The sequence below is a fragment of the Tachypleus tridentatus genome, chromosome 1 (genome assembly GCF_004210375.1).
Source record: "Tachypleus tridentatus isolate NWPU-2018 chromosome 1, ASM421037v1, whole genome shotgun sequence".
Classification (NCBI taxonomy): Eukaryota; Metazoa; Arthropoda; class Merostomata; order Xiphosura; family Limulidae; genus Tachypleus; species Tachypleus tridentatus.
Window position 1 is genome coordinate 29817805 of NC_134825.1, and position 23059 is coordinate 29840863.

Consider the following 23059-nt stretch of genomic DNA (forward strand, 5'->3'; position numbering starts at 1 on the left):
ATATACAAATACAGTAACAAATCAAGTAAATATAGATATCTATACAAATATAGTAACATATGAAGTACACGTAGATGTTCATATAAATATAGTAACAAATCAAGTAAACATAGATATATATACAAATACAGTAACAAATCAAGTAAATGTAGATATATATATATATAGTAACATATGAAGTACACGTAGATGTTCATATAAATATAGTAACAAATCAAGTAAACATAGATATATATACAAATACAGTAACAAATCAAGTAAATGTAGATATATATACAAATATAGTAGGAAATCAAGTAAACATATATGGTAACGAATGAAAATTACTACACGGATTTATCACCACTTCGAGGGAAGTAAAATGTGGTTTATTTATGTTTGTACAATTTACACTGATTAAAATAAGCTATTACTGAAAGTGAATAAATCTTGCAAATTAAGAAGTAATCTTGTAGTGATTTCATTAATCTTTTTTCTACGTGTGTAATAGGATTTTTAATTATTTTATTTAACATATGAATTGCAAAAAAACATTAACTGATGTATATTTGTTTTATGTTTTTAAGTTGGTGATTAACTAAGTGTACCGTTATAGTACAGTATAATTTGTTTTGATAAGTGTGTATGAATAGAAATGTAGTAAATATAGTTTAGTGGACCTTTATATTGTTTCTCACCAGGAGTATAATAGAAGTGTAAGAAATATTGTGTAGTGGGTCTTTTTGTTGTTTCTCACCAGAAGTAGAATTAAAATGTAACAAGTATTGTTTGGTGGGCCATTATGTTGTTTCTCACCAGCAGTAGAATAGAAATGTAATAATTGTTTTGTGGGCCTTTGTGTTGTTTCTCACCATAAGTAGAATAGAAATGTAATAATTATTGTCTGGTAGGCCATTATGTTGTTTCTCACCAGCAGTAGAATAGAAATGTAATAATTGTTTTGTGGGCCTTTGTGTTGTTTCTCACCATAAGTAGAATAGAAATGTAATAATTATTGTCTGGTGGGCCATTATGTTGTTTCTCACCAGCAGTAGAATAGAAATGTAATAATTGTTTTGTGGGCCTTTGTGTTGTTTCTCACCAGCAGTAGAATAGAAATGTAATAATTATTGTTTGGTGGGCCATTATGTTGTTTCTCACCAGCAGTAGAATAGAAATGTAATAATAGTTTTGTGGGCCTTTGTGTTGTTTCTCACCATAATTAGAATAGAAATGTAATGATTATTGTCTGGTGGGCCATTATGTTGTTTCTCACCAGCAGTAGAATAGAAATGTAATAATTATTGTTTGGTGGGCCTTTATGTTGTTTCTCACCAGCAGTAGAATAGAAATGTAATAATTATTGTTTTGTGGACCTTTGTGTTGTTTCTCACCAGCAGTATTTAATGATTCTCCTAACTCATAAACAATCAGTTCTTGTCCAATGAAAAAAATGTCTTACTGGAAATAATTTCATGGATTACTGTAAGCTTGATACTTTTATGGTATATAATGAAACAACTCGTTCCTCTGGTGATTTATATGCAGTATAAAATCATCGTTAGTCACTCTTCTAAAGAAAACAAATGATGTATTATCTATGGGGTGCATAAAAAGTGCCTCTCATTTGAAAATGTTGTAAATTCGCCATAACTTTTATTGGATAACGTAAACAATAGGTAAAACTATATATTTTTAGAACACACTCGACGAGACATGTTCAAATATGATATAAAATCCTAATTTTAACACCGGCTTTTATAAAAACTTGAACTGTTCATGATTTTAGTTACATATTCTCATAAAAATTGTTGTGCACCTTGTGTAGTTTATTAAATCTTATTCCAATTAGCCTAAAAAATGATCAAACAAGTTTCTCTGCTATAACCTAACGTAAAAGTGAAACTCAAAATAACAGAAACCAGCTTCACAAGTTAATATTTAGTCAGGATTCCCTTCAATTTTAGTACGGCTTCCTATCGACATAACATGCTTTCAATGAGTGATTCACTGCCATCCTTCTTTGGGTATGGTTCGTCATGGCTAGGTGGTTAAGGCGCTCGACTCGTAATCTGAGGGTCGCGGTTTCGAATCCCCGTCGCACCGAACATGCTCGTACCTTCAGCTGTGGGAGTGTTATAATGTGACGATGAATCCCACTATTCGTTTGTAAAAGAATAGTCCAAGAGCTGGCGGTTGACGTTGATAACTATCTGCTTTCCCTCTAGTCTTACACTGCTAAATTAGGGACGACTAGCGCAGATAGCCCTCGTGTTGCTTTGCGCGAAATTCATAAAGAAACAAATAAAATTCTTTGAGTACTTCAAAAAGTTTATCTTCCGTGTTTGGCTCGCAATCTTCCGTTAATTAGTTTAACTCAACCCATAAATTTTCAATCGTATTGATATCATTTGATTGTCCTGGCCATTCCATAACATTCTATCATTTCCAAGACATCTTGTAACGATTCCACAATTGCAAAGAAATTTGTTTGATTATTTTATAGGTTAATTGAAATAAGAAGATCTGTAACAGTACAACAGGTGCACAACACTTTTTGTGAGAATGTGTAACTGAAATAATGAAAAGTTCAGGTTTTTACGAAAGCAGGTGTTAAAATTAGGATTTGAACAGATCTCGTCGATTGTGTTCCAAAAATATATAGTTTTATATGTTTTTTTTTGTTATGTGATAAAAGATATAACAAATGAACATTTTCAAGAAGGCCACAGAGTATGTCTACCCCTGTATTACTAACACTTTTGGTTTTATACATGAAATTAATTTTTTGAAGTTACGCTATTTTCATGTTTTTACTGTACCAGTTGGATGTATGACATTAAGATTAACGAGATTTCTTTAGTGTCAAGTTCTTGAATTTATTTGAATTGGTAATAATACTATTTTTAAAAAGAATAACAAGTATTTAAGTAAAGAAACAACATTCGTCAACTCCTCTCATTGTTTTGTAACACTCTTTAAATTGACAACAGTGGCACCTGGTAACTTTAAGAATCCATGAGTGAAAGCAAACGATAAATAAGTCATAATATACCAACCACAATTCATCTATCATGTCCAGTATCAACAACATCTATCGTCAATACCAGGATATTCATCACGTCAGCCTAAAAACAAAACGTGGTAGTGGTCTAAACGCTATATATATCAATTTTTATTAAAGCCAATCATTATAATGTGAGGAGATTAAAACAAGTGAATTGTGACTGTTATGGATTTTATTAAAATCATTTATATACTAAATATTTATGGTGAGAGTTTATAATACAATTATACATTATTTATTTTTTAAAACTTTAACATTTATTTATGATTATTATTATTTTAGTTAATTTCACTATCATTAATCAGAACACCAAACTATTCTTGTAACATTTAAAATTATGGAACGTAATTATTTCGGAAACTAAATTATTGATTAAAACAGCTATCATGTCAAAACATGCATCCCTATATTAAAAATACACTATACTGTACATATATCATTGTTATTTATCAAAAAATAATATGTGGTTAATTGTTGTGGATAAATTTAGTGTTAAAAGAACACAGTTGTGTGTTTTTTGTTAATAAATCAGTGTTTGTCGGATATACGTCTTGTGGAGACAGACAAATAATAACAAATGGGAAAGGAAACTTTCCACCTCACTGCAACCCAAGATTTTGTTCAAGCACTATATGTAGCTGCAACGTTGTTATCAAACCATCAAAGACCCGTTATTATTTGACGCAAATAGCTAAAGCATTTCATGGATCGTAGCTTCGAGAGTCTGTGATTAGTTTAAGAGCCCACTATTGAAGCTGGACATACTGAAACTTTAGTCCACGAGCAGAAATAACATTTTTTAACCATAAGCAACGGTATTACTTCCTAACGGACGTACTGCGAATATGTCTTTCACAAACAATAGTGTTAGTGATTTATTTTTAAAAAGGAATTTTCTAAAATTTGTGGCATTTTATTTTAACGTTCTGGCTCTTTGGGCCGAGCCTAAATCTCTACTTATTTGTCCAGTTAATCATGTATTAACTTTGATTATTTACCTAACAGTGCATTGTCATTGATGTATGTTTTTATGTAATCAAAATATTTCATATATACAAAAATAGGTACTTTAGGATAAAGAGGTCATCAGCCTTATCAAGATTATGTAAATAGTAAATAGACAAATTTTGTAAATAGTCATGTGTAAAAATGTGATGTAAAAATAGGTAAGATAAATAAGAATGGTCATCTTTTTATTGCAATGTTTTGATCATATGTCACTACTCTTTGTTTTGAACAGATATCATTACTCTTTGTTTTGATCAGATATTATTACTCTTTGTTTTGAACAGATATTATTACTCTTTGTTTTGAACAGATATTATTACTCTTTGTTTTGGTCAGATATTATTACTCTTTGTTTTGAACAGATATCATTACTCTTTGTTTTGATCAGATATTATTACTCTTTGTTTTGAACAGATATTATTACTCTTTGTTTTGAACAGATATTATTACTCTTTGTTTTGATCAGATATTATTACGTAATCTTTTCTTTGATCAGGTATATTTTCTCTTTGTTTGTATAAGATATCATTACTCTTTGGTTGGATCAGGTATCACTTCCCTTTGTTTCGATCAGATGTCACTGCTCTTTGCTTGTATCAGTGATATCACTTATACTTCTTGATAGATGTTACGGAAATATAAAGTTTAAACTTTATGAGAAAGTTGTTTTTATACCTAGATAGTTTTGTTTTGGGAATTAATAAAGTTTATCCATTTATAGGCCCTATTCGACAAACGTCAATGTTTCGTTGTACTTATAGAAAGATGTTAGCTGCTTTTCAGACAAAATGTCCATATTTTTATTATATGTGCTATTTATTTAGTAAAAGTATTTACTAAAATACATTTATTTTATTTTATTTAAAACCAAGTTTTGATACCAGAAAATAAATATAAAACAGCAATATTTTTACAGTTATTTGAATGCATATTTTTTATTCCATAACAGATAAAACGTTTTCATATGGTATATTATTTTAAAATACGGCTTTATCCATAATGGGATTCGAACCGTGGTCATTAGGGAAACCTATCAAAACAAAATATCATACCACTGGGATTTCGATCCAGGCTGATCTTTTCTCAACAAGGCAAATAAGAAGAGAATGTTACCATTTTTTGAGTGCTTATGTCTCTTAATCTAAAGCATATGAAGTTTATGTTTTTTGGGGGCGAAGCAAGAGGGTCTCAGTATGTTCCGAAATATAATTATAGTGGTATTCCAATGTTCGGAATAGCTATAGCATTACTTCAAATTTGGCGGAAAGTTCAATCCTGTATAAAGTCACAGTAGAATTACTCTACCTTCCAGCTTGGTTGGAGACATTACCGTTGTCCATATTCTTTTCCACGGTAATAAAATTGAATTATACAGTTACTATTATATTGCTGTTTCGCTCTGCATAGTTTGATATTAACGTATATATGACGAGACAGAGTAAGGATACATTTTAAGGATGGAAGCATCACTTAAAAGAGACACATTGAATCTGTTGCTTTCTACTTTGCAAAAATTACATGACTGATGCAGTCGAACCTTTCGAATGCGAACATTCAGAAAACCGAACGATTTTCTAAGTTTCAATTTCCCCCCTTCATTTTCAGTAAATAGAAACCCCTGAAATTCGATACCCCTCTTTTCGAGAAACCGGACAGGTTTTTCAGACGTTTTGTTGCATGTCAACAAAAGTTTGCCCTTTGAAGCCGAAACACACAGGATAAATGTTAATAATGTAGCCATATGGCTTAATGTTCTGCGATTTGATAAGTCATACAATATTATTTCAAGACGGCTGGTATGGGTATTAAAAATTTTATTAAAATAACCTGAAGAAGGTCTAAACGTTGTTCTCTACTTTATTGTAATAAAAGTGTTAATACCCATACCAACCGTCATGAGATGCATTTTTACTTCAACGAAGTCATACAATTATATTTTTTTTCAAAATTAAGGCCCTAAATCTTACGTAATATTAATAAATGATATGTTTTGATACCGAGTTTATCGACATATATTGATAATAAAATAATTTCATTAAATTTTGAATAAAATTAAAAAAGTTCATGACAATTGCTAGAGAGCGCTACAAGCAGAAGTAAACAATTGTTAATTCTTTTATTATCATGAAGTGAATTATCTGATTTTAAAGTATGTAGTGTGTACGAGACAGAGTAGTTACATTTCTACTTTTTCATGATATATCTTTTACGATATCACTAATTTTGTGGAGGGAAAATGTCATTTTCAAGGAAAGATTAATTAGCGGTACTTTATATGTATAATGAATACAGTGTATATGGTATGATACGTTCATGTAGTGAATATTTTTCTTGGTCTTGGGAATAACGTTTGTCGAATTTTACGTTTTATTCTAAATTAAGTAGTTTATAAGGAGTATATTTAAATAGGTTCTTAAACATTTTATAAAAATGGAGAAGGTATTATCTTCTTTCTTTACAAATGAAGAAGAGTAGACAGTTAACGTCCAAATAGGTACAGTAAAGAAGTTCTCATCAATTAGTATTTCATTATAGCGAAACCCCTTTTCAAATATGAAACCTTTTCAAACTGAACTTTTGTCTGGTCCAGAAGCCGTTAAGTTTAGTGTATTTTACCAGTTCTAAACATATACAGACTATTGGGATGTAGATTTGCTCTTTAGTGTATAAATATTATGACCAAGATTTTGGAAGTTTAGGGTGTAACTGAAACTGTAGCAGTTTCCGTGTTATAGATGACGTGAATGAAATGTATAACAGTTTCACACTTATGCATTACTTAAGAATCTCGAACACTTTTTGTACCATACGGTTGGAGTTTATGACATTTTGACGAGTGTATTTAATTTTCCAGCAAGTTTAGTACAGAGTTACTTTAAATTTATTAAAATACATCACCATACATACCATACGTTTACTATTTGTATTAATTTTTAATTTGTATTTCTATTTTAACATGTGTATTTAATTTTCCAGCAAGTTTAGTACAGGGTTACCTTAAGTTTATTAAAATATATCACCATACATACCATAAGTTTACTCTCTGTATAAATTCGTGTTTAGTTGTGTTTTTTGGAGGTTTTTTTACGTCTTGAATTCAAGAGGTTAGTGACAAAGAAGTGTTCACACACTTCTGTCACTCATTATTCACAAAAGACGACTAGATATGCTTATTGTCATTCCACACATATTATTTCCCAAGTGTTGCACGTGAGCAGTTGGCTTTGTTTCCTGTGGGAATTAATCCTTTGACTTGTTTCATGTTATCTGTCAGTTCTTAAGGCATTACTTTCATTGTACAGTGTTAATGTTTATACAGATGAATGCCAGATAAGCGTTTCTTTGAATGAAAAATTAGCATTCTTTTACCAACAGTTTCATTTAAGGACCCCTGTTGTTAATTGCCTATTGAAGATCTAACACTTTCCCAGCGATTCCCTCACGTGCTTAATTGAAACAGACTTTCCCAACTGGTTGTAGTTACATTGTCCATCACCTGCGTCTGTTTTAGGGGTATTTAATCTTTCGGTACTCCACAGCACAATATTGTATCATATGGGAGGACTTACCAAACCACCAGATGGTTGTTTATGTAATATAGTCCAGATACGTCAAGGCTATCAGTCTTGTCAGGAACTTCCTCCCTAGTGACTGGCCTAGAACCAGGCCCCAAGGGAAGCGCAGCAGATGGCGTTGGATTTCTTTACCTTCCTATTGTTTACGTCTATAGAAGTGGTGTGAGAGTTCATTGAAAATTAGGGGCTATGATGAGTAATGTAGATCGTTCTGTATGTAGTCTATGTGCAAACGTCACGCAAAGATAGGCTGCGTAATTAAAAGTCTCTTCTTCAGACCTAATGTAATGAGTTTATTGTGTGTGAGTTCATCGTGAAATTTGTTTTTGGAACTGTTATTTGTCTTCACTAAATCTGCTAGATTATTATTGAGTGGGCCAAGAGCATAATAGGCTGTTGAAAAACATGCAGTATGTGTTACAGGCTATTCGGATTACTTGGTTATACGTTAATGTATTTAACCAAATTAATTATATTCCATATATTATATCTAACACTTAATTTTCGTAATCATACAATTGGCTCGCAGATCTGGGTGAAGGATGAAGCCAAGTAAAAGTAAGAACAATGTAATCCTTCCCTATTTGCTTGTTGGATTGAGTGAGATATACTGGTCAACGTGTGTCCGAAATTTGAATCAGGGAATTCGTAAGTTCATACCCTTCTTTTTTTTCGATTAAAACTCGTTACGTACTTATTTTGGTACTGTGAGCGTGTTATGAAAATAACACTGAAATCTCACGATGCGATTGAGCAAATGTAACTCAAAAATTAGCAATAATGTTGTCACAATATCTCCCAAAATGACCACACCTAAAGATATATAATGAGACGAGTTCCTTAAAATATCAAATCATTCTGAACATTATCTGCTTTACTGACAGGTTGAAGCTGTTCTCCGGTTTACAGAAATGAGCTCACCTGTCCTGTTTTAGGTCCGTCATGGCTAGGTGGTTATGGCGCTCTTCACGTAATCTGATGGTTGAGGGTTTGAATACCCGTTGCACTAAACATGCTTGCCCTTTCCGCCGTGGGGATGTTATAATAGACGGTCAATCCAACTATTCGTTGGTAAAAAAGTGGCTCAAGAGTTTGGCGGTGGGTGATGGTGACTAGCTGCTTTCCCTTTAGTCTTACAGTGCTAAATTAGGGACGGCTAGCGCAGATAGCCCTCGTGTAATTTTGCGCGAAATTAAAAAAAAAAGTCCTGTTTTACATTTATAAGTTGCATCTACAACTTTCGAAAATTAGCGGTTTTATCATATAAACTGTTTTCCGCTAGCGCAGTGGTAAGTCTACGGATATACAAGGCTAAAATCAGGGGTTCGATTTCCATCGGTGAACTCAGCAGATAATCCGATGTGGCTTTGCTATAAGAAAAACAAACAAACCATATCAATTATAGTTTTTACGCTATATTTAAAGGTTATATTTCATAAATATTGTGACACAGTAACCAACTTGGTTAAAATCCTGCCAATACAAAGTTAAATGAAGAATATTGATCTTCGGTGCTTATTTCTTGGTCGTGTGATCTTCGGTGCTTATTTCTTGAGTCGTGATCGAAACGTCATGTTTAAATTTTAAAATAAATTATACATGTGACTAAAATGTCTTTATTGATTTAAATATATATATTATCAAGACACTGAACACTCGTATTGACTTTGTTAAGAATGTGAAGTTACAAACAATCAGAAAGTTTCTGTTATGTATTATTACACGATACAGTTGAAAATGATGTCATACTATAATGTCGTTGGAAGATCAGCCCGGCATGGCCAGGTGGTTAAGGCACTCGACTCGTAATCCAAGATCGCAGTTTCCAATCCCCGTCACACCAAATATGCTTGCCCTTTCAGCCATGGGGGCGTTGTAATTTGACGGTCAGTTCCGCTATTCTTTGGTAAAGAGTAGCCCAAGAGTTGGCAGTGAGTGGTGATGATTAGCTGCCTTCCGTCTAGCCTTACATTGTTAAACTGGGGACGGCTAGCGTAGATAGCTCTCGTGTAGCTTTGTGCGAAATTCAAACTATTTGAAACTCTATTTTTGCTTTGTTTTAATATTTTTTCATTGGAAAATGCATCACGTTAAAAAAAAAAAATCTAAATATGCAGATCAGCAAAACGAGTGATAATCACAGCTAATGTAAAGTTGTGGTGGGCCAGAATGTATCAGAACTACATGTTGTCATTGTTGGCGTGACGTTGGTAGTGTGATGCTACCGAAATTTGATCGCTTTTGGAAAGAGCTGTGAACACACTGATTACAAGTATTTAATAGGGACTTGTAATTTCCAAGATGAGGATATCCATAGTATTTAATGACACAGGAACACAAAGATATATGATCATCTTGAAGAAGATCAACTATCCAGAAAAACCGTCCATGTGATCCAGGTAGGTGTACACAACATAATCAAGAAGGACCGACGAGACCAATAGGACATGGGATCAAAACCGTCCACGTGATCCAGGTAGGTGTACACAACATAATCAAGAAGGACCGACGAGACCAACAGGACATGGGATCAAAACCGTCCACGTGATCCAGGTAGTTGTACACAACATAATCAAGAAGGACCGACGAGACCAATAGGACATGGGATCAAAACCGTCCACGTGATCCAGGTAGTTGTACACAACATAATCAAGAAGGACCGACGAGACCAACAGGGCATGGGATCAAAACCGTCCACGTGATACAGGTAGTTGTACACAACATAATCAAAAAGGACCGACGAGACCAACAGGGCATGGGATCAAAACCGTCCACGTGATCCAGGTAGTTGTACACAACATAATCAAAAAGGACCGACGAGACCAACAGGGCATGGGATCAAAACCGTCCACGTGATCCAGGTAGTTGTACACAACATAATCAAGAAGGACCGACGAGGCCAACAGGGCATGGGATCAGCGAGGTAAGTGATACATTCCATTCGAACGTCACATATCTCGAACAGCTGGAAAATGAAATGGTTATTCGTGCTGTTTGATACGAAGACAACATACTATTAAAGTCGCCTATGCACTTTTATGCTGAAACAGGTTCTGATTAAACTTCTCGCACATTAGATAGATTATAGAAACCATATCAGAGAGGGATTGTTCGCTTTGGACATGAAAATCTTACGTCAACATTTTTTGGAATATAGGCAGTGTTGCAGAGTCATCAGAAAGTTCGTGACTGGCTGTCGCGACATGGACCACAACGACGTGATAATGAGTCGTTTTAATATAGCATAATCAACCTCTGTAAGACTATAAATATACTTTTTCAGGCTTTGGATGGTATATTAAACTTTCACAAAACTAAGCTTTATATCCTTGAGTATAAAATAACTGGTTCCTAATTTACCTATATGTGTCAATAAATAAAATATAGAGAGGCATACGAAAGAATTGTATGTAAGTCAATTCAAGTAATGTAGTTCATGTACTTGTTTAGTTATATTAAAATCTACACTCATTTTATTATAAATTTGTCGTTGTTTTTTGTTGCTGTTATTAATCTTACGTTACGATTTCAGAAATTCTATGTGTGAGGAAATCAGGAAGAAAACTGAAAACAACTTCTGCGAGACAAGCAAAGAAAAGCTCGTGTTTCTCTTCCACTAGAGAGATAGAGAAAAATTCGAGGTCCTCTTCCACCAGACAGACAAAGAAGAGCTTGAAAATCTCCTCCGCTAGACAGACGGGAAAAGGTTTGAAGACCACTTCCACCAGACAGACAGAAAGAGGCTTGAAAACCACCTTCACCAAACAGAAGGAGAAAGACTTGAAAACCACCTTCACCAAACAGAAGGAGAAAGACTTGAAAACCACCTCCACCAGACAGAAGGAGAAAGGCTTGAAAACCACTTCCACCAGACAGACAGAAAAAGGCTTCAAGACCGCTTCCACTAGACAGACAAAGAGAAAATTAAAATCCACCTCCAACAGACAGACGGAGAAACGCTTTAAGCCAGTTCTCACAAGACGGACGGAGAGAACATGTTCATCTAGATCTTATACCCAACTCATTTAGAGTGGTAAGTACCTTTCCCTGTGTTGTTAAGCCAGTTCTCACAAGACGGACGGAGAGAACATGTTCATCTAGATCTTATACCCAACTCATTTAGAGTGGTATGTACCTTTCCCTGTGTTGTTCATCTAGATCTTATACCCAACTCATTTAGAGTGGTACCCAACTCATTTAGAGTGGTAAGTACCTTTCCCTGTGTTGTACTTATACCCAACTCATTTAGAGTGGTAAGTACCTTTCCCTGTGTTGTACTTATACCCAACTCATTTAGAGTGGTAAGTACCTTTCCCTGTGTTGTATTTTTTATATAGAGAACATGTTCATCTAGATCTTATACCCAACTCATTTAGAGTGGTATGTACCTTTCCCTGTGTTGTATTTTTTGTTTTAAATCCTAATCTGTTGAGGTAATCATTCTTAAGGGTATTATAATTTCTGTCTTAACTTCTAATCTTCTGTGATTCATTGAATTAGTAAATGATTATTTGCATTTTCCTTAACTTATCTTGTATGACTCTAATGGGCTATTAAATCGTTAATTTAAAGGCTGTCTTCATTTCACGTAGGATTATATATAATAATCTTGCTATTTAACGAATTAGTAAATCAGTAATTAGGAGCATGTCTGCATTTATTGTATATATATATATATATATATAATAACCCTGTTATCTAATGAGTTATAAGTCGGTGATTAATAGTTTGCCTACATTTCCCGTATATATATAGACACACTTCCAGGACTAGTGTTGAACTAATACAATTTCAGTTATAATAACCCTGCTAAACAGTAAGTTATTAAATCGGTATCTTTTTATTTACCATTATAACTTTTTGTTTAAAGATTCATCTGGTATGAAACCAATAGGTGTTTCTTTGTCCTCTCTTCTTACTTCTTTAACATAGTGTCTGTGTATTTCATATACAATGTCTGGTTAAGATTTTTAAGTGCATACTATGAGAAATGTAATAAATGTAGGACTTTCGCTGTCCTACTTGTTCAACGCTTTCGTCAGGCTCCTGGTTTGCCGCTAGCGTTATTACTTGTATGCGATTTCAAATTAAATGTTTGTTTGTAGTTAAGCACAAAACTACACAATGGGCTATCTCTGCTCTGCCCACCACGAGTATCGAAAACCGGTTTCTAGCGTTGTAACTTCGCATATATACCGTTGAGTCTCTTGGGGAGCAAAGTTAAAAGAGATATAAAACAAAGTATAGCAATCATGCTATCAGTCAGTCCTATATATATATATACTACAGGATGCCCTTTGAAACAACTTAAAGGTTACTTTCTCTAAAGTATGATGAACAAATATAAAATGTTCAACCAACCTTCGATCAGAGCGTATATGCAATATGATTGTCTATTGGGCCGTATACAACCGTATTTTGCTATTCCATGTGTTATTTCAACAATGGAAATTGTATTGCAGTTATTTTTTAACGAAGGAAATCTGTATTACGATGGTTGGCAAAAACCTTTGGTTACGAGACATTGGGCGCAAAAACTCATTATACTGCTCAATTTTGATATTGGAAGCCGCCGTTCCTTGTCATTTTACTAAGTACAAGAAAAGAATGCTAAGGATGTGAGCGCTTTTTCACAGTTTTCATTTCTCTAAGAAATGTCAAAAGGGAAATATTCAATTCAATTCATATTACATTGTGTATCATATTTACAAATATAGGAGTGTTTTTTGTTTCTATGGATGGGTGCATTTTTCTACCGCATCTCATGTAGTATAGAATCTCAAAGTAAACAAATGGCGGATATGAGATTCATTACAACTTTTCTTAAGCATCATCGACCAGAAAAGTGGTCGCTCACATTGACGTCACTGAGCGGATAATTTTAAAGTTCTGGCAACGTCTACGTCTAATTGGTCTACAGTACTTTAGGATAAGCAATATTTGTCTAAAGGCTCCTTTATGACCCTTGTTCTTTGGTGTTTTCTATCTTCACTTTTTTTTGGTCAGTCTTCTAACCCTTGAAAATGTAACCTGTAGTTGGCACTGAGTGATACAGTTTGTTACAAGTACAATCCATTGTTTTTTAAAGGTTTGTTCTTGTGCCTTATTTATGGTCATAGCAAAAGCCGGTGGAATTGGAAACTGGCATCACTTTATTGCAAATGCCATTCTGGGTCGGATTGTTTGTTTAATAAGTTTGCTTTTTTCCCTCAGATTGACCGTTTAATATATATGAATACTGACGGATCGGAAGTGATGTGAAATTTTAGGAACTGTAATGAAATAATAATTTTCCTGTAATTTTAATCTAAAAAAAATAAACATTTTGATATACATGTATGTATACATTTATTCAAGAAACACAGAGCATGATAGACAGACAAACATTTAACTGTTATAGGTATGCAGAGCCTTGTTGTTTGTTACGTATGTGTGTTCTGAACAAGAAATGGTAATAAAGAGAAACACGCAAAGTGAATTAACACTTGTTTTCCATTCTAATCCTTGAAAATATTGTTATTTGTCCTGGTTATCTTCGGTTACTCCTTTGAAACATCCATCAACATCGTGAACTTGGACTACTTGTTATTAGTCAGCAGAACATAACGAAGACTTGTCTGTCGATGAACACCTGGTTCTGTCAGAAGGATTGATGTTGAATTTAACCCTACAGCCGTTTCTAATCCGTGGATATTGGCTTAATGTCATTCTTCATTGATTCGATTCTCTGACGTTGGCTCTAATTGAACACGTGTTATTATGGTGCATCATAATTTCCCATGAAAGCTTGACATTGACAAGATTAGGGTAGAATAATGTATGCGTGCAGACTGACCTTACACTCCTGAATTTGAAAGAACGTGACGAGTCTATAGACCCACACTAGTACGAACAGACAAGGCAAGAGTCGGCGTGAAATGTGACATATGGCCAAACTACCCTCACCCCTCCCCCACTTTTGCCTGAGCGTTTCTATTTCTTTGTTCGTAGTTTCTACTTTAAAAAAAGGTTTGTGGAAACGCAATGTTTCAAACGTGGTAATAAGGTAAAATAAGCTACATTCAACGACCTTTGTTAGGCTAATTCGAGCTATAATTGGTTCAGCATATAGTTTTAAGATATATGATACAGAATATCGTTTCTTATTGTGAAATGAGAAGCAATAGTACAAAATTTACAAAACAAACTTTTGACAGTTTTATTTAATAAACCGGTTCGCTGTTGAACGTTACCGTTAAAAAAGTAAGAAAAAGTTTATATTAGCGATTACGTAAATAATTTATGAAAAACGTATGAGAGGTTATATAAGATTGAGAAAAAAAACACCTTTGATATCTGTAGAACTGTGAGTCACAGTCGCTTTCTAGCACTTATGTTATACTTCTCTAGAATATAAAATTATAAAAAAATATTCTTGTTTTACGAGTAAACTTAGTCATCTTTATAACTGATAAATATGGGATAGAAATAAGTTTATGGGTTATTCTATTAAACACGTTTTTAACGGACGAAGTATTCCTATAGAAAGTTTGGTTAACTGTCCACAGAGCTACATTTGTTCTAGTTTCAACTGTCCACAGGGCTACATTTGTTCTAGTTTCAACTGTCCACAGGGCTACATTTGTTCTAGTTTCAACTGTCCACAGAGCTACATTTGTTCTAGTTTCAACTGTCCACAGGGCTGTTCTAGTTTCAACTGTCCACAGAGCTACATTTGTTCTAGTTTCAACTGTCCACAGGGCTACATTTGTTCTAGTTTCAACTGTCCACAGGGCTACATTTGTTCTAGTTTCAACTGTCCACAGGGCTACATTTGTTCTAGTTTCAACTGTCCACAGAGCTACATTTGTTCTAGTTTCAACTGTCCACAGAGCTACATTTGTTCTAGTTTCAACTGTCCACAGGGCTACATTTGTTCCAGTTTAATTGTCCTTGTTTTGTTGTTTTCTGGCGATGATTTCAGTTTCAGAGTTTCAGGTGTTCTTGAATATGTTATCGTTGGAGTGTCAAAAAAGTTTGACTTTTTTAACATTTTCTTCAACGAATTTCTACAACATGGTACTTAACCTTCGAAACAAACTCGGAAAGCACTTTGACCCAGTACCAGGGCTCTTCAGTCTTTATCGACAACAGATACAACATATATATGTATAGTCCAGTTGACGTAATGTTATATTCTGTTCTCTACTTTCACTGAGAAGTTCTTATTACTGAAGTACAAGACTACCCCAAGCATTTCATAACTTTTATGACTAATTTGTAAGACTAGCTCGAATATTTGATGACTGGTAATATTCTTAAACAACTTGTTATGAAGAGGCGACTCGAAAATACATTGATTTTCTGATTTAGTATTGTACATTAAATTTGTTATTATATATTCTGAACACGTGAATAATGTATTTAGTTAATATACTTTGGACATTGCTTATCGAATAAAATGGCAACGTGTCAATAATTTGTCAAGGATTTATTTATGAAGATAGCAGTAGGTGGCGCTGACTAGCTGGTCTTACACTGCTAAATTAGGGACGGCTTGCGCAGATAGCCCTCGTGTAGCTTTGCGCAAAATTCAAAACAAACTAATTTTGAAACCAAACTACTTATGAAGAATCAGTTAGGAATAGAATTTTTGTAGGTTTATTACGTATCAGTGTTTTTATATAGGACACGTTATTCACCAATACTCATCAAACTGATGTCGATTTTGGGAATATGCCAAATTTCAATTATAATATTTTTTTTACGTCTTCGCAGATAGAAATGTCCCCTTCACATCTTTATTCTTTTTCGAAACATTTATTTCAATCGACTACCATTTCTTCACTTCTTGACCTATGGCTTTTAAACTTGGTTGGATTATACATTTTTCAATACTCCCAACGTATTTTTCGTTATTTTTTATGCCTTTTTAAATATTTTATGGGGTCAATAGTCAAATAACCTTAAAAGGTATATTTTGAGCTCCTGTGTGGTCACGCTTACAGCAATCAAGAAAAAATTGGCAAAGACATAAATTTTCATGTTGTATATGATTCTTGGTGTGGGACTGCATGATCACCCGCACTCTTCCAAATATTTGGAGAGAAGTCTCCTAGTGTACAGAATATCTTACTGTTTTTTAGTATGAACTGTTATTAAAAATAACAGCTGTAAGTAACATGAATACTGAAGTAATTCTGTACTAATGTCAGAATATCTCTGAACACAAACACAAATAAACTTAGGGGTTATATCAAAATATTTATTAGATATTTGTGTATAATTATGTACACACCACTCAATTTAGATTTTTTTTTAAATTGAGCATAAAGCTACACAAGGGTATCGAAACCTGGCTTGTAGCGTTGTAAGTCCGCAGACATCCAGCTGTGCCACTGGGGGCCTTTCTTTAGAATTGCAAATGTTTTTAATGAATAGGAAAATACGTTTTTTTTTTTCCTTCCAGACGTAGACCATAGAAATGTCACTTCACATTTCATATGTACATTAGATATTTAAATAGATCAACATCTTGATTATACGTCTGCTGGTTTCAACTTCTGATATAAGAAGATTGCAATATTTTTGCTCGGATGCCAATAATAACTACATATTTATTTCTTTACCGAGATAAAGTAACAGAAATATATACTACATTTCGTTAAATAACTGTTACCAGCTACTTACATGCTTTCTTTTGAAGTAGTTGTATCAAATGTTGATATTTTTTTATACATAAGTGAAAAGACAGAAGCTATTGTAACATTACTCTGGAAGCATATCTTTGACAAACCCATGATTTACCAAGTTCTTATTTACGTAAGTTCTGGAGGTCGTGAGGAACGTGACTGGAAATGTACCCACCCACTCACCACTCATTGAGCTTAAATCGATTTAAATAACCTCACTATAACGAAAAAAAAGAAAGAGAAATGGCGCCGGATGCGTGCCATCATCCACTCTCAGATTCAACGATGAGTAAAGGGGCAGGTCCTTCAGAACGAGTAGTGGAAAAAAGCCTTTGTCGATACTTCTCTACATTTTGTCTTGATTAGAACCAAGATAAATCCAACATCATTATTGTTCTCAGGGCCTGGGACCCACATGACTGTACTTTCTGGAGTACTTATCTGATACGGACGGTTTTGTTACTATGGTTACGACAGACAGGCAAGAAAGAATTGGTGCAAGATGCCAGCGTTATTATGTTTGGGCTGGATCGGAAAACAAAAGCTTCTTTGTTCTATGAATTGCTTTTACCAACTGTCTGCCCCCCGCTTTTGACTGACCATGTTTAAAAAGGGTGCATGTTTGGTGTGATTTTCCTGACTGTCGGTAGTTTATACAGAGGACGAAATAAACTTTCTATGATTATTTTCATTGCTATCCAACGTTGTGGCAGTCATTATATGATGTATATCTACGTAACAATTAAAGCGATTGGAGACCTTGGAAGGAGAGGCGTAACACACACACACACATATATATATGTACAAAGACAACACTGAAATGATGGAAGTTTAAATTCGAGATAGAAATGATTGGAGGCGGTAAATTCAAGCGTGTAAATTGTAGATATCATGCTTTATCTTCAACCAGCAGTAGACAAACGAGCAGTAGAAGAATGAACTGATATAAAACAAAAAACAACCGCCACAGTTGACAGAAACGTAGGTTATGTCTAATAAAGAAACTCCTACAAATGGCATCGGACTGCTTTACCGCAGAACCAAATACAAACCTAAGGACAGAACGTTTGTTAATACTGATTGAATATCTTATATTGTTATGAGGAATACTGATGTTTGAACAATATTCCCATACGTTTACACATTAGTGTGATGCTATAAGGTGGCCAGTATAGGAGGCTTTATACTGTCTACACGTGTATAAATAAACAAGACTAATTAGTCAACAACAAAAATAGTAACTAATTAATAACATCCCTAAGTCGACCTGAAACTTATTTTCAAACCTGTGTTTTGACTTTAATGTTGTCGTTTCCACAATAACGACCGCCTTTTGATTACTCATTCTAAGAACCTACGAGTGAAAGCAAACGAGAAAACGTTATAATATATCATCCACACTACATCTGCCACGTTCAGTGCCGACAAGGCCTTTCGGTCAATCAGTACCAACGCTCATCAGGTCGGGTGGGACAGGACAGACATGTACTTAGTAGTCAGTTTGGTGAACAACAGTCGTTATTGCGTGAACCTGATTAAGCAAGTCTAATTATTATCTTTTACCATGGCTTGTTTATCTGTGGAGATGGTAAGGCTTCCTTTCCTGGAGAAATCCTATGACAGTTTTGTGTTGACATTTTCTTCCTCCAATACTTACGTGATATTTTTTTTAATAATGTGTAATTCTACTAAAACTTTAATATTTGTAAATTAAAGTTCCAAAGTACAAAATAATAAATATAATATGATATATTTTTAAATAGTTTAAAATATACAAAATGAGTAAACGTCTTCAAATATACAATCTCCAACATAGTTATTAATTAAACGGAATACTTCCACCTTTACTTTCATTTCTGTAATAACAATAGTTATTTTGCTGTTTATAAAGTCTTCTGTATGTAAGTAAAACATTTAACGTTTTTGTTGGGTTTTTTCCGTGGTTCAACGCATTTCCCTCACATAAAACAATATGTATTATTATAAAATTAAATTACCATGCAACGTCTTTTGTAGTAGCTAAGGGCTTTAATACAAGTTGACCTTACATGTAAAAGTAAAGTGTGCATGTTTAGCGTTGAAAATCTGAACTCTTATTGCTGTTCCACCAGGGGACATGACGTTAGTTCTAATAGCTCTATTTGTAATCTAATTTAGTACATAATTGTAACATAAGGCATAGGTGAAACAATACTTGATAAAGTTTATTGTGTTTTGGCTACAACTCAATGTCATAAAACTGATGAATTAAATTATTTTGCTATTGTATTACCAAAGTTACATAAAAATAAAACACAAGTATTTCTAAAACTCAACATGAATATTGCTCATTCAATACAAACACCATGTTTTTTGTTGTTTTTTAATTTCGCGCAAAGCTACTCGAGGGCTATCTGCGCTAGCCGTCCCTAATTTAGCAGTGTAAGACTAGAGGGAAGGAAGCTAGTCATCACCAACCAATCTCCAACTCTTGGGCTACTCTTTACCAACGAATTGTGGGATTGACCGTCACATTATTACGCCCCCACGACTGGAAGGGCGAGCATGTTTGGTGCAACGGGGATGCAAACCCGCAACCCTCAGATACGAGTCGAACGCCTTAACATGCTTGGCCATTCCGGGGCCTTAAGGGAGAGCATGTTTGGTGCGACGGGGATGCAAACCCGCAACCCTCAGATACGAGTCGAACGCCTTAACATGCTTGGCCATTCCGGGGCCTTAAGGGAGAGCATGTTTGGTGCGACAGGGATTTCAACTCTACAAACATCATAGTTGGCCTAAAAACAATCAGATGATAGTTTAGTTGCTAAGCGACGTTGTATATTGTTGAACATTACCAAAAATGAGGGTGAAAGCGTTCTTGACAGTGTGACAAATGGAATAAGCTTTTTATTATTAGTGATAGTTGTAACTAATAATGTTGTTTCATAGTTTGCAGTTATAATATAAAAATAACCACCTGTTGTTTGTTTAGTTTTGAGGTAATCTCTTCTTCACTGAAATTTACGTTTTGGCGAGGAAAAGAAATTCACAGTCATTATTGTTATGTTACTGGTTTGCAGTTCCAATATAAAGAACACCCGATACTGTTAATACCATTCATTAGAATATAATAAACAGCTGTTTTTGTATTTTTATTCTCTCCACCTCTAATATGCAAATCCATTATTTTTGAATAAATTATCATGTTTCCATGGTTTACGTAATTCTCTCTTTACAAAATATTTTTGATTTTATTGTTTTGCGATATATTTTAAAGGCTTCACACAAGAATGTTTAGTGTACGGTTTACACAACTTTGGTTATTTGTTTATGATGCTCAAACCTGTAGCATGCAAAAAATATTGGTTTAAAAACTTACTTTTATTGAACGGTAAGTGATAATAGTAGCATGTCTTTACTCAGTATTTGCGTATAGAGAACGTTGTGGTTCAGTTCTACAAATTTGTTGTGAATGTTAAAGGCTTTGTAGCCGTTAACAAAAGTTATTTGTCTCCACTTGTATGAAATGGGCAGAAATTATTATTATTCGTATTTATTTTTAATCGTGGTTTTGTAACGTGCATAAGAAAGTGTTGGTGGGGCATGGATAATTTGTTACGCCCCATGTCTGTCTGTCTGTCTACTAGTGACTACTTATGTTATACACAAAACGGGACTTAATCACGACCTTTAAAACTTGAGAAACAAGTTGATAATGGTACAAAACTTAAACCATTGTAAGTATGTTGTTCATCTTTATGCCACCTTGTTATACCACGCAATTAAAAAAAACAACTCATATGTGATTGACCAAGTTAGTACACTCCTTTCTGGGCGTGGGAAATTTATGTTTGGGAGAGTGCTTTTCATCAGTACTGGCCAGTAGAGAATAGGTGTAACAGTTCCTTGTTTGAATGAAGATGAAAATTGACAGCGTTGTTAACTGTGTGCGCAATTATTTAAAATAAAAGCAACAAATGAAATTAACATAAATGGAAAAAACTAAGAGTCAGTTGTCACGTCAATTATATTTTGTTTTTAGTTTCTTAATCATAAATAAGCGTCCGTGTCAGTTTAAACTAGCTTAGAGTTTGTTCATTAAGTAGTAATTATTTACGTATCTCTAAGACGTAGTTGGGGTTGAGAGTGTTGAAAAAAGAAGTACTCAAACCACGTGTGGTTGGAGTTACTTGTGAATGTCATGTCTGTTTTTGATTAACGTCTATTGCAGAATATGTGGTTCTTGTTTAATGTGATGATAGATACAGCACCACGAAGGTTACAACTACTTAATGTTTAGGAAACAGTAATATGAGTTGATGAACCTGAGCCACAGGCATGTTCTTACAACTTATTAAACTTTATTGAAAATTCAAAGAATGTTCGTTAACCGGATATGGGGAACAATTATTTATAAGAATATAAAATTAAATGCATAATTATTCGAGTTTTTAGGATCCTTTACCAAAACAAAATTTTTTTCTTCATTTTTTTTCTCTCTCTGGTTAAAACGGACAATTTTGGTGACACAAACACACTACGTTCTCTGTTATGTCATTATTTCATTAAATGAAATAGTATTTCGTAATATTACGAATTCATTTTCCAGCAGTTAGTAGTGTCTTTCAAGCCAGAAAGTAAGTTGGGTGTGGCCGTGTGGTTAGTGTTCTCGGACTGGAAATCTAAGGTCAAAGTTATTGAAACATTACCGCAAAAAACGCTCTCTACATCTTGAAGCTGTGGGTTGGTTGTAAGAATGAATGTCTCATCCCAAATTTCGATCAGAATTTGCAGTCACTGGTTTGACCAGATCTTCTGAAATGTTATTAAAATAAATATAGTATTATCAATTACATCATTTAGTTTGTAATGCCTTTTAAAAGAGCTGTTTGAATCCCATTCTTATGGAATTTGGCTTGGTGCGCTTTTTTTTTTTATCAGTGATTCCCTTCTCAAAGTTCAGAACCTGAGACTGGCACAACTGCAGAAAAGTTTGAAGAGAAGTGTTATTTGAACTCCTAGTAATAATGATTAGTTTTCTGCATACACTACTTAAATGATTGTTTGTTTTGGAATTTCGCATAAAGCTATTCGAGGGCTATCTGCGCTAGCCGTCCCTAATTTAGCAGTGTAAGACTAGAGGGAAGGCAGCTAGTCATCACCACCCACCGCCAATTCTTGGGCTACTCTTTTACCAACGAATAGTGGGATTGACTGTAACATTATAATGCCCCCACGGCTGAAAGGGCGAGCATGTTTTGTGCGATCGGGATTCGAACCCGCCACCCTCAGATTACGAGTCGAACGCCGTAACCCACCTGACCATACTGGGCCACTATTTAAATGAATGAAACAACTATCATTAGGAATGTGCTTCCCGGTGGGAACTTATAACGCTAAATAATTGAATTTCTATACCCGCGATGGGCAGTTATGTGTAGATACGTGCTCAAGAACAAACAAATAAAATTAGATGTCCATTTTGTAAATAAACAAACGAATAATTACTTCAAATTTTCTCTTAAAGTAGGAAAAGCTATTTCTTCTGAGAAACAAATTAGTATAGAAATTAGTAATTAAAGTATTTTCTGTCCTCATAAATTTGAATGTTGCGGTATAAATAGTATATTGAAATGTTAACGAACACATATACATTTATATAAAGAAAGAGAGAAAAGTTTAAACGTCTACAGCTTCCCTGCTACTTTTTATTTTCCAGATAGTCTTAATTTATTATTTAAATTTTTCTACCATTGCCTATCTTCGAATTTCAATTT

The 23059-nt window shown here is 34.1% G+C and overlaps 1 protein-coding gene across 1 annotated transcript in view; it reads left to right on the top strand.

Annotated features, from left to right (window-relative positions):
- Positions 1–23059, top strand: part of LOC143245035 (uncharacterized) — a 68895-nt gene that overhangs the window by 27608 nt on the left and 18228 nt on the right. The window contains exon 2 of the mRNA XM_076490816.1: positions 11162–11662. Coding sequence (XP_076346931.1) covers positions 11162–11658 — 497 coding nt within the window. The 3' untranslated portion in view covers positions 11659–11662. The remainder of the gene's footprint in view (positions 1–11161; positions 11663–23059) is intronic.